Source organism: Hirundo rustica, unplaced genomic scaffold (assembly GCF_015227805.2).
Source record: "Hirundo rustica isolate bHirRus1 unplaced genomic scaffold, bHirRus1.pri.v3 scaffold_209_arrow_ctg1, whole genome shotgun sequence".
In the NCBI taxonomy this organism is placed as follows: Eukaryota; Metazoa; Chordata; class Aves; order Passeriformes; family Hirundinidae; genus Hirundo; species Hirundo rustica.
In genome coordinates this window covers 21806-34301 of record NW_026690273.1, presented here as the reverse complement: position 1 = coordinate 34301, position 12496 = coordinate 21806, and the positions used below count along the sequence as shown (strand labels likewise).

The following is a 12496-nucleotide window of genomic DNA, read 5'->3' as shown; positions in this document are numbered from 1 at the left end:
CCCATCAATGACTACAGTGAGCGTCGGTGTTCGACTAGCTAGAGTCATTCCTCCTACTCCAGTCACTGTTGTGGCAGCTGCCTGCAGAGGCCAATCATGAGGCCATTCACTTGGAGCAATAATGCTGGTATCCGCTCTAGTGTCTAATAATCCCATAAGTTTTTTAATCTGTCCATTGAGGCAGAGCTTAACTGCTCTCTGAGGTCGTGTAGAAAGATCTATGGTTAATAATGTTAGTCTTTTTGTAGAGCTAAAACTCCCTTGATTTCTTGCATCATGTTGCATAGGAGAAATATCTTTCGCTAATTGAGGAAGGGGTATTAATTGTGCCAGTCTTTGTCCCTTTTTTATCTGCGGGGGGGGGTATTGAGTATAAGCCATAATCATAATTTCCCCACAATAATCTGCATCAATGACACCAGGTAAAACAAACAATCTCAGCATAGTCGTGGAAGAGCGCCCCAGCAAAAGTCCACCTACTGGTTGTCCATTGATTATAATAGGTCCTATAAGTCCCGTGGGGATCTTGAGAGGATTTGTGGTCATTATAGTGACATCTACTGCGGCTGCCACGTCCATGCCGAGGCTCCCGCTGGTGGCTGGTCGCAGTTGTTTGTTGGCATTGCAGCCGCTACTTGTGTCCCGGCGCGGCGACTGTTCGCGCTGCTCCTCAAGTTTCCCGACCTCCGTCGACAGGCGCTGGTGTTATGTGTGTCAACGCGGCATTTTGCACACCAAACCCCTGCAGCATTACACTCTCTTCGGATATGTCCGCTACTGCCGCAACGAAAACATTTCATGCGAGCACCAGAAGGTGGGGTGCGAGGACCAGTGCTAGCCGTTGCTACTTGAAGAGGAGCAAGAGCTGCCATTACCTGCGTCTGAGAAGCTTTTGCCTGCTCTTGTAATCCGAGCCCTAATTGTTTTATAGCATCAACTAAAAATGCCTGCGTTCCTGATGGCACAGTTGCTGCCTTTTCTAATAAATCAGCTATTGACCAATCCCCTGCCATAGTATTTATCATTGATCTAGTGTGTGAATTGCTATTTTGTAAAACACACTGTTTTAACAATGCCCCTTTCATGTAATCCTGAACACCTGCTCTATCTATGGCTTCTGCTACCTTGTCTACAAAGGACCCCAAGGTTTCCTCACGACCCTGCTTGATTCCCATATATATGGGTAATCCCCCCGGAGCTTTAACCTTATCGATGGCCCTTCTTGCTACTGCCATAGCCTCTCGACACTTGTCTGGTCCCATAAGGGCTTGAGCCTCCATTCTTTGATAGGGTCCCAGCCCTAACAATTCATCTAACGTTATACCTTGTAGTGGATCACCTTGTCCCCTTTGCACAGCCGCTGAGGCTTGTGCTTCTGCCTGCCAATGTGCAGTAAATAACAAATGTTGATGTTGCGTAAAAATGAGTCGGGCTATCCCTTTTATATCTGCTGGCAACAAAACATGAGCATTAAAAAGATACTCTAACATCTGTTTTGCAGGCTCACTAGTAACCCCATATTGCCCAACCGTAGAGCGCAGCTGCGCTAACATTTTCCAATCTAAAACTGTAACTGTTGCCTGCAAACTTCCTGCTGGATTTGGCGTAAAAGTAACTGGAAAAGCCAAACAATCAGAGGCAGCCTCCAACATATCTTTATCACCCTGCTCAGCGCCTTGCCGAGCCAAGGCTGCCCACACCTCGCGGCGTTCCCTTGCCATAGCCCCCGCAAGGTCAGATTCTGCCCCAGGGATAGGCTCCTGGCTATCTGGGAACATGGCCACCTGAGGCAATACGGGGGCAGCATTCCCGGGGCTGCGTGGAGGCTCCCTTATGTTGTTGGCTCCCTGTCTAGATTCTACTTCTGCCAGAGGAGGTGCTGAGGCTGGTAAATGTATGGTAGTGAATACAGGAGGATTAGGGGTACTAGTGCCTAAGAAGGGATTATAATCTTTATTCTTTTCCTGAGCTGACACTACTTCTCGAGCTGCCCTTTTTTCTGCCTGACATAACAACAACTCATTATGTACCACCCTCCATAGTTTGCTCATTTTCTTGGCTGTCTTATCATCGTCTAATGTGAGCTCCCATAGCTTATCCCCAAATCGTCTCCATTCCACTAACTCATGAACAGTATGAGGGTTAATAAAAAACCCTTGAGAATAACCATATTCTAAAAGTTTAGGTAACTCTTTTCCTAAATTTAATCCCTTAATCTGGCGTTTCTGCAAGAACGCCGTAAATAAATCATATGCTGCTTGCCTGTCCATAATTACGTCAGCGCTGTTGCAGCCTCTCCAGGTCTCGGCAGCACGTATCGGCTAAGCCCACCTCTGTGGTCGCTCAGGGCACGGAGCACTCCCAGGTTCTGTTGCTCTTAAGCCGTCCTTCTGCTTGCAGGACCCGAACCCTACGTTGTTCCCAGTCGTGGATCACGTCGGAATGGTCACCATTTGTCGGAAAACAACGGGAGACAAGCCACATCCGATGATGATCAACAAGTCTCAGCTTTATTTAGATTAATAGCAAATATATAGTGTCAATAATTAGTTCATACATATTACAAAACTATAGCTCATGATTGGCTTATGATATTTTGACGCATGTTCTTTCTGTAATCAGCCTTGCGGTTACAATTTTCTTAATCTAGTATTTTCAGTTCCTTAGCCTAGCATTTTTCAGCATTTTTGTACTAACAACACCTTTGTTGTTGTATCATTCTAGTGCTCAAGGATATTATATCCTTGTTAATCATCACGTACACCACATAGACATAGTTACATTCCAACCGACTTAACAGTATCATGGCCCTTGCTGTGCAGCCATGCATCAGAAAAATTCTCCACAGAAAGATTCTCCACAGGCCACACTTCAGACTGCTCAGGGAATTGGTAAGCAAGGTCCCCAGGAAAAATGCTTTTGCAGGTGCTGGGCTCCATCAGCGCTCGTTGTAAGAGTCTGTCTGAAGTTCCCCTCATTTGCCTCACGATCGTCATAAGGACCCCGAGGACCCACTGCAGTTCTGGCCTGCTCGAGGTGGATGCTTGCCAATCATCTGCAGGTGCATTTTCCTGTGTCACCATGCCACGGTACACGGGCTTTGAGCAGTGTAATGGTAGTTCTGTACCTGAAGATTACATCTGCTTCACGGTCCCTGCTTCATGACAATAGCCTATGAATTTCCCCACCTCTTGGCCAAGGGAACTTTCTGGGGTAACTTTGGTGGTCCCCCACGGAAAATCCTTCATCTGCTTCACAACCACCGTGACAGACAGAGATCAAAACCCCCTTCCAAGGACTGAGATTGAGACCCCTATATGAAGCCCCTCTCAAGGACTGAGACATGAGACCCCTGCAACCCTAATTCAGGGATGGGGACTGACTTAACTGAAGCGAGATGTTTGCCTGGAGGCGTGATCGTTGGACCAAGAAGACAATGGCTCTCGCTTACTGCTAAGGACATGGACTACCTGTTCCCCCTTGGTGGCTTCAATAGATTTACCTGTTCCCCCCTGTGATTGAGGACTATAATAAAAACCCCTGAGTTAACCAGAGAGAGAGAGACTCTCCCCGACGTGATGGACGGACCCATCGACCGGACCACGAGGACTCCGTCTCCACGTTTGGTAGCTATATCCCCCCTTTCCTCTATCTCTTTCTCTATCTCTTTCTCTCACTCTTAATCCCTCTATTGCATTTGCTATGGTCAATCAATAAAAGGTGCATTTGTTTTAATGCTGAAATCCCCTCTGTGTTGTGTTTTGCACTCTGAGATCAGTAAACGAACCATCACGACCCCCGCTTGTACGAGCGGATCGTGACACTCGTCACTTTGGAAACATCACCTCCTAAGGGCACAGGAGCAGGTGATTCCCAAATGTGGGAAGCCAAGCAGGCCAGGCAGAAGGCTGGCTTGTCTGAAGAGGCATCTTCTCTGGGAAAGAGGATGGAAAAGGAAGCTGTGTGCCCAGTGGAATCCAGGTCAGGAGAAGAGGAGTAAGGACAGAGTCTGATTGATTGTCAGACATAAAGGGTCTTGATTTTTGTATCTATTCAAACTGCATTAGAATATACTTGGATTCAGTGTCAACTGGAGATTGCACATATCAAGGCATAAACAGAAACAAAACCTGAACCGGACATAAAAAATCTTTTCTCACTGCCTTTTATAAATACATTTTCACTGTTAATACACTTCAGAATTCGGTTAATTAACCACAAAAATTTGAAAACCTAAATCAAATTATTCCCAGAGGCTTGGCTGTTAAGATATTCTGAATGTTAATGAGCCCTGGGACACTGAACAGCTGAAGGCTGAACAAGCCTCTGGAGAAGTCAAATCCAGCAGCAGCCTCCAAGTGTCTGAGGATGTCAGCAGCCCCCACTGAGGCCATCCCTGCCCAGAGACCGTGGGGGAATGGGCAGACAAGGGGAGCGTCCCTGGGGCTGGGCAAGCAGAACTCAGAGGCACCAGTGGGTGCAGGTGGGAAATGGAGTGTGCAATGTGGCTGTGAAAGCCCTGCCTGGGCTGTGCCAAGCAGGACACACAAGCCCTGACCCCCATCCCCCAAACAATTCTCTCACTTAAACATTTCAAAGGAATTACAATTGTTTGAGTACTCTGAGTTGATGCACTGGAGAAATAGCAACAAGAGATTCTCAGGAGCTCAAAACAACAAAACAGACTTTACTGGCAACTTTAGAAAATCAGAGAAACTTTGGAAATGGTTTAAACCAATATTCAATCAACAAAAAGCACTTCTGAGAGCATTATAAATTGGCCCATTGAATATCACAAAGTCTAAACCTGTTCAATTTTAAGTTACTCAATATTTGCAAAGGGAGAGAATTAGAAGAGGAAGACACAGAAAAAAAGACAAGTAAGATACACAGAAGCACACACATACACAGAGCTACCAACTCCTGGATTCCAGCAGTGTTCAGATAGAAATTCCAAGAGGAGGTGGGGTCAAGATGTGTGCTTGCCTTGTGGTCAGCCATTGAATACCCCATGGTCTTCCTGGGCCCTTCCCCTAGGTGGGACTTTGGGTCACTTGGTCACTCAGGAGCTGGGCTGGGGGCTGCAGAGGTGGCTGTGGAGCATTGCCTTTGGTGTGCCAGGGATTGGCAGACACTGCTGGGCTGGGATAGAGGCTCTGGGGGGATTGGGGTTACAGGGCAGGGCAGTGCTGGGGTTTCAGGGCAGGGCAAGGCTGGACCTGCCCCTTCCTCCCTCACACACAAAATGTCTCCAGCCAACAATCTCCTCCAGTCTCTCACAACAGGCAATGCTGGAGGTGGAATCCCAATTGTGGCCATGGGCACCTGGACAAGAAGGACAGTTCTTTTCCATAGGAAGGTGTAATGGTTTTAGTTAAAACTGGGCTGAAACACTAATTAATATAGTGACTACACATTCATGAAATTTTGTTTGCTAAATTTAGTGTAGTGGTCTTAGTGTTTACTCTCTTTTTGTGGGAGAGGATCAGGAGAAGCAAAGCAGGCTCAAGCTTAAAAAACAAAGTTTTATTAACACACATACAAAAAAAATGGAAAAGACAAGAAAGGCTGGGAAAAAAAACCAAAAAACCCAAAATGAAACTTCAAAACGCTCTTCCCTTCCCTTACAAACTGTTAACTTTCTTACAAACAACATAGAGACACAAGCTGTGATTTTCAGTCAGTTTCACCATAAGCATAATCTTTCATCACTTTGGGAGAGGAGTCTCTCTAGAGTCTTATGGACACATTCGCCACAAGACAAAAACAGTCCTGGGGCTCTCAATGTCACAAATCTGCAACTGCTTGGAGTTTTTGCAGATTGTGCTGTTCCACCCATTTGCAGCCTTTCCCCTGGCTACTCATAGGCCTCTCAGTGTATCTGGGGTACTGTTTAAGAAAGCTTCTTCTAGTATAAAACAAGGATTCTCTTCTAGCTCTAAAATAATTTCTATCTCAAAAGAAATAAAGACCTCCTTTTACCCCAGGAGCTGAGGGCTTCAAATCACTTTCTCTCTAAAATCATCTTGGTCTCAAAGGCTGAGACCTCCTTTTATGCCAGGAGTGAGGGGCTTTAAGATTCCCACTTAAATCTCAATCATATCAATCCCCAACTTTGACTAGAACTAGCATTCCCCCAAACAACATTAAGATGTTACAAGAAACAGTCCATTTCTCCATAGTTTACAGCAGAAAAGTTTGGTTAAAAATGTCCACATCCTCAATCCCTCTTCTAATAATCTTTATCAGTTCTTTCACTCCTGCTCCACTGACTTCATGCGGCGTCTTTCCTACGTCCACTCTGTCTCTTTCTTTTCTCTCTCAGGGAAGGGTCAGGCCTTGGAAGCTCCATGTTGCCAGGACAGGGTTAACTCTGCCCAGGCCTGCAGTGGCCATGTGATTTCTGCTCCAGGCAGCAGTCTCTCCATTTCAGATCAGCCTGGTTTCCTCCCTCCACTCTTTCTTCTCCGTCTGGAAGACACCGGAGGAGGGGAGCGGGAGGAGAGCTCTGCCCACCCCTCGGTGACAATCGGGGCAGCCTCGGCCAAACCGGGCCCATAGTTGTTATCAGGGGAGATCCCTCCCTGCTCTGGGGTCTCTGGGGAGGTTTTTTCAAAGTGGTTGATGTTAAGCTGCAACCTCTCCTCCCCCCGGGGAGCCGATGGAGTCCGGCTCGGCCTCGGGCGAGCTTCCCCCCGAAGGGGGAGGTGGGGTGTGGGGAGCAGTAGGACCCACTCGATGTTACCTGTTCAGCTGACCAGGAGGAAAAGGGCCTGACCTGAACAAACCCAGGATTTATATGGGTACTGCCCAAAGTCGCATTCAACATTCTCAGTGGCCAAAGCAGATGCCAATATCTCAAACCGGCTTCTGATAGGTCCTTGTCCTTTCTAAAACTATTTCTAGGGTCCTGACAGGGTAACACTTCACATTCCTCCCTAACTAAAAACCAAACTGTGCGAACCCATGACAGTGACCTTTAGGCTTTGCAGGGCTCAGGCACAGCGGCTGTGACAGAGTCAGGGCTGAGGTCACACTGTGTGGGCTGGGGCAGAGCCCATCCAGAAATGACCTGAGATGGGCTCAAATACAATGATGGGACCATGGCCAGACCCTCATGTTCTTCAGTCCCACCTCACATCATTGCCAGGGGCAGAGAAAGGGACAGGTGACTTCTCAGCATGGGTCACAGGAACCTGGGTCACCAGAGCCCTTCCCAAAGTGGCAATGGCCCATTAACAGAAGATATCTCCCTGGAGGGAGGATGGGTCATGGAAGAGATCAAGAACACTGCCCCATTTGGTTTTACACAGCTGGCCCATTAAGAGAAGATCCCACTCAGGGATATGAGGGATGGGTCATGGAAGAGATAAACAACCTGCCCCAGCTGGTGTTCACAAATGGTTATAGAATACATTTTGTTTTGATAAAATCTTGCATTGCAAGACAGGGCTTAAGGCTCCTTGCCCAGGAGCTCTCAGGAATTCCTCAAGGCTACTGAGATAACAACAGGACTACAAATAAGAACCAAGACCCTGAGAAACTGTATAGAAACAATGCAAAACTTAGAGGACACACAACATGATGATGGACGCTTGACCAATTGGGTGTCCTGAAGGATGTGTGCCTGCCTTGTGAACAAGTGGCTTAGCCAATTGAGAGACACCTGTACGTGTGGACAGTAGAGCTAGAATACATAACTGAAGTTTAACAAAAACAAAATATATAATAAAAATAAAATTTTATACATATATATATATATAAATATTAAATGAACTACTTCAGCAAAATCGTATTGATTCTGCTATTCAGTTGCCAAGTGCTTCCCCTGCACTGGAGAGGCTCTGCAGGACTGACAGGATGGGCTTTGGGGCTGTGAGGAGAAGCTGAGGGACCTGGGCTGCTGGACCTTCTGAAGAGGAGGCCCAGGGCTCATTCTGCAGCTGCTGCAAGGGTGGTTTCAGAGAATCACAGAATCAGCAAGGTTGGAAAAGACCTTGGACATCATCAAGTCCAACCTGTGCCCTGACACTGCCTTGTCTCTCTTGAGACTCCTTTTCTCCAGGATAAACAAACGACAGGCTGGGGACAGAGTGGCTGGACAGCAGCCAGGCAGAAAGGGACCTGGGGGGACGGATGGACAGCAGGCTGGACATGAGCCAGCAGTGTGCCCAGGTGGCCAAGAAGGCCAATGGCTCCTGGCCTGGATCAGGAACAGTGTGGCCATCAGGAGCAGGGCAGTGATTCTTCCCCTGTGCTCAGCACTACTTGGGCAGCACCTTGAGTGCTGTGTCCAGTTCTGGGCCCCCAATTTAGGAAGGACATGGAGGAGCTGGAGTGTGTCCAGAGAAGGGCAGCAAGGCTGGTGAGGGGTCTGGAACACAAGTCCTGTGAGGAGAGGCTGAGGGAGCTGGGGTGGGTTATCCTGGAGAAGAGGAGGCTCAGGAGAGACAAGGCAGTGTCAGGGCACAGGTTGGACTTGATGATGTCCAAGGTATTTTCCAACCTGGCTGATTTCTGTGATTCTCTGAAACCACCCTTGCAGCAGTTGCAGGATGAGCCCTGGGCCTCCTCTTCAGAAGGTCCAGCAGCCCAGGTGCCTCAGCTTCTCCTCACAGCCCCAAAGCCCATCCTGTCAGTCCTGCAGAGCCTCTGCAGCTCCTCCTCCTTGCCCAGAACAGGGAGCCCCACAGCCAGACACAGCAGCCCAGATGTGCCCCCCTGGCCTGTGGTGCCTCTGGCAAGGGAGCAGCATGAGGCACTGCAGGAGGCTGCAGACAATTCCTGAAGCACTTGGAGGATGATCCTGCTCCCCAGGGATGCTCCCATGGTTCTGGGAACTCAGGAACTGAAATGGGGAGTTGAGCCAGAGAGGAAAGGGCAACCAGGGATGGGCTGTTTACAAGGGAAGGAACAGGGGTGGGCAATAGGAAGAAATTTGTAGCAAGAAGGGTAAAGAAAGCCAAGGTGAAGCAAAGGAAATGCTCAGGACATTTTGAGGGTGGCTGCCAGGCAGCCCTGGCTCTGAGCAACAACATCTGCAGTGGCACAGGAAACTCACAGCTCATGGGAACAAACTTTCTGGCTGACTTCAGAGGCCACCACAAACCTGAGTGGTTTTCCTGCTGTCCCCCAGCCCTTCCTGGCCCCAGGGCTGATGATGGCATTTGTGCTCCCTCAGGTTCATCTCCCCACACCAACACCATGGGGGTGCTCACGCCTGCTCTGGGCAGTGCAAACAGGGGCTCCTGAGCCAGTGCTGCCGTGTCTGTGCCTGCAAGGATGCGGCACCTGTGTGAGCTGGGGGAGAGGCCAGGGCTGCAGAGGGGGGATGTTGTTGGCAGGTGCATGAGGACGCTCTGGGACGCTGCCCTGGGGTGTCCAGCGCAGTGGGGATGGATCAGCCCCTGCTCTGCTGCTCCTTCCCATCTCCCCCAGGCACCTTGCAGAGCCCCAGCCATGCTGTTTGCCCCCAGCCTGCCCACGGCCACCCTGGGGCTGCTCACGGGGCTTTTCTCTGCTGAGCATTGGCCTGGGCGTGTTCTGGAGAGAGCCTGGGCAAGGAGCCTGGAGCCCCCAGGCCCTGCCCTGAGGCGTCAGCGCTGCCCCAGCAGTGCCCATGGCCTGTCCCTGCTGCAGCCCCGGCACTGCCACCCCCAGCACTGTGCCCGGCCCCGAGAGCACTCAGGCCCTACAGCAACACCAGGGCCAGGAGGGCAGCGGGGCAGGGGCACGGGAGCAGCACTGGCAACACCAAGTGCTGCTGCTCCTGGGCACAGCTGCTGTGCCAGCACTGATCTGCCCCAGCTCTGCACACAGACATTGCTGCTGCAGCTGCAGAGAAGGGAACAAAAGGGGGATCTCTGCAGGAAACTTGGCTGAGAGATCCTTAATTTCTTTAAAGCCACCAAGAGCTCAGCCCCTTCATTGACACAGTCTGTGGCCACAGGGAAGGTGGAAGAAACAAAATGAGAAATGGCAAAACAAGGACATTCCTTTGTGGACAGTATGAAAAAAACTAAAACAAAGAAAAAGATCCTCCAAAATGAAACTAAAAAGAAGTATCAAAGATGATTTTTATAACAAGTGATTTGCAGAAATTGGCCAGCAGTTTAATGTTCCTGACACAGTCCAGTCATCAGTCTCCACACTGCAGCCTTGAGCTCCTGGTTCCTCAGGCTGTAGATGAGGGGGTTCAGGGCTGGAGGCACCACCGAGTACAGAACTGACAGGGCCAGATCCAGGGATGGGGAGGAGATGGAGGGGGGCTTCAGGTAGGCAAATGAGCCAGTGGTGATGAACAGAGAGACCACAGCCAGGTGAGGGAGGCAGGTGGAAAAGGCTTTGTGCCGTCCCTGCTCAGAGGGGATCCTCAGCACAGCCCTGAAGATCTGCACATAGGAGAAAACAATGAACACAAAACAACCTAATACCAAGCAGACACTAACAGCAAGAAGCCCAAGTTCCCTGAGGTTTGAATGTGAGCAGGAGAGCTTGAGGATCTGTGGGATTTCACAGAAGAACTGGCCCAGGGCATTGCCATGGCACAGGGGCAGGGAAAATGTATTGGCCGTGTGCATGAGAGCATTGAGAAAGGCACTGGCCCAGGCAGCTGCTGCCATGTGGGCACAAGCTCTGCTGCCCAGGAGGGTCCCGTAGTGCAGGGGTTTGCAGATGGACACGTAGCGGTCATAGCACATGATGGTCAGGAGGGAAAACTCTGCTGAGATGAAGAACAGAAAGAAAAAGAGCTGTGCAGCACATCCTGTGTAGGAGATGGTCCTGGTGTCCCAGAGGGAATTGTGCATGGCTTTGGGGACAGTGGTGAGGATGGAGCCCAGGTCGGTGAGGGCCAGGTTGAGCAGGAAGAAGAACATGGGCGTGTGCAGGTGGTGGCCGCAGGCTACGGCGCTGATGATGAGGCCGTTGCCCAGGAGGGCAGCCAGGGAGATGCCCAGGAAGAGGCAGAAGTGCAGGAGCTGCAGCTGCCGCGTGTCTGCCAATGCCAGCAGGAGGAAGTGGCTGATGGAGCTGCTGTTGGACATTTCCTCACTCTGGCCATGGAGTCCTGTTGAAGGAGGACACAGTGACAAGTCAGGGCCGACTTTGCTGAGCAATGCCCAAGCCCCTTTCTCCCAGCCCTGCCCCTGCTGCTCTGTGCCACCCAGTTTTCCTTTTCTCAGAGCCCTTCCTTCATCCCCATGCCTGGAGCTCTGCTGGGATCTGGCCCCATTGCTGTGATGAGCAGGGGCTCTGCCCATGGACACCGAGGGGTCAGCTCTGCTCTGCAGCACTGGGGTCATGGGAACAGGGACAGGGGCCAGTCCTGGGGTTGGACTTCATCAGCCCAAACTGCTCCTGAGGCAGAGGAGCTTGGCAGCATCTCCTGTGCCAGGGCTAAGGAACGGTGATGGCCAAAGGCAGTTGGAGAGGGTTTCCTGCTGTGCCCAGGGAGATCAGAGAGAACTGTGCAAGGCAAGAGCATTGGCTGTAACTCAGTGAAGGGTGAGGGGAGCTGCTCTGTCACTCCATCTGTCCCCAGCTGCCCTTTCTGAGATCGAGGGCAGTCCCTGTGTTCCCCTGAAAATCAGCCTGACACAGCTGAGAGCAGAGGGAGCCACAGCAGAGCAAACTGGCTCAGCCTTTCTCAGAGTCTCAGCCCCACTCCTGGCCAAGGACACTCCTGTCCCCCAGTGTCCCCTGGAGGCAGCTCACAGCTTGGATGGCATTCCCAGGACACACCCAGGGTCCTGTCCATGGCACTGCTGGAGGAGAGTCAGCTCATTCCCAGCCTCCAGCCTGCCCTGCCCAGACCTCCTGGGGCAGAGGGAGCTGGGATACCCCATTTGTGGTGTCTTGGCATGGGGATCTGTAAATAAAGTAATCATGGAAGAGTTTGGTTTCGAGAGAACTTTCAATATCCCAGCACATTTCGGTGGCACTTTCCCCCCACTGCCTGCCCAGGACTCTGCTGCCTGGAGCTGTCCCTGCCTGCAGCTGCTTCCCTGTGCCCAGGGCTGGGCCCTGCCAGTGCTGCCAGAGCCCAGCCCAGCCCTGGGGGCTCAGCTCTGCCCTGCAGAGCCCTCCCAGCTCAGGCACTGCCCAGGGGCAGCTCTGGCTCTGCAGGCTCTGATGGCAACGTCAGAGCAACCCTGAAAAGGCTGGAAAAGTGACACTGGTGCTGCCAGCAAGGGACTTCTGCTGATTTCAGTCACGGCCTGGTTTATTAAGATCTGAGAGAAAATTGTTTTATTTTTGTCAAACTGAACAGAGAGATGAATATTTATGTGCAATTTTCCACCCAGGCAACCCAGAGCAGTAGATTAAAAAAAGCAGGGTTTTTCCTTTTATGCAGCCCCTGCCTTGCTGTGATCCCTGTATAACCTATTTGGAAATGTTCTGGAGTTAAATGTCATGCTGGGAGCAGTCCTGAACAATGCAGCATCCTCACCACACAAGGAGAACACTTCCACGCCTTACCAGCTGTCTCCTTCCA

The 12496-nt window shown here is 50.6% G+C and overlaps 1 protein-coding gene across 1 annotated transcript in view; it reads right to left on the bottom strand.

The window, feature by feature from the left end:
• Window positions 1–10112: 10112 nt before the first annotated feature.
• The window catches only part of LOC120747814 (olfactory receptor 14J1-like), an 11026-nt gene continuing 8642 nt past the window's right edge, over window positions 10113–12496 (bottom strand). Inside the window, exon 2 of the mRNA XM_040053857.2 lies at window positions 10113–11068. Coding sequence (XP_039909791.1) covers window positions 10113–11045 — 933 coding nt within the window. The 5' untranslated portion in view covers window positions 11046–11068. The remainder of the gene's footprint in view (window positions 11069–12496) is intronic.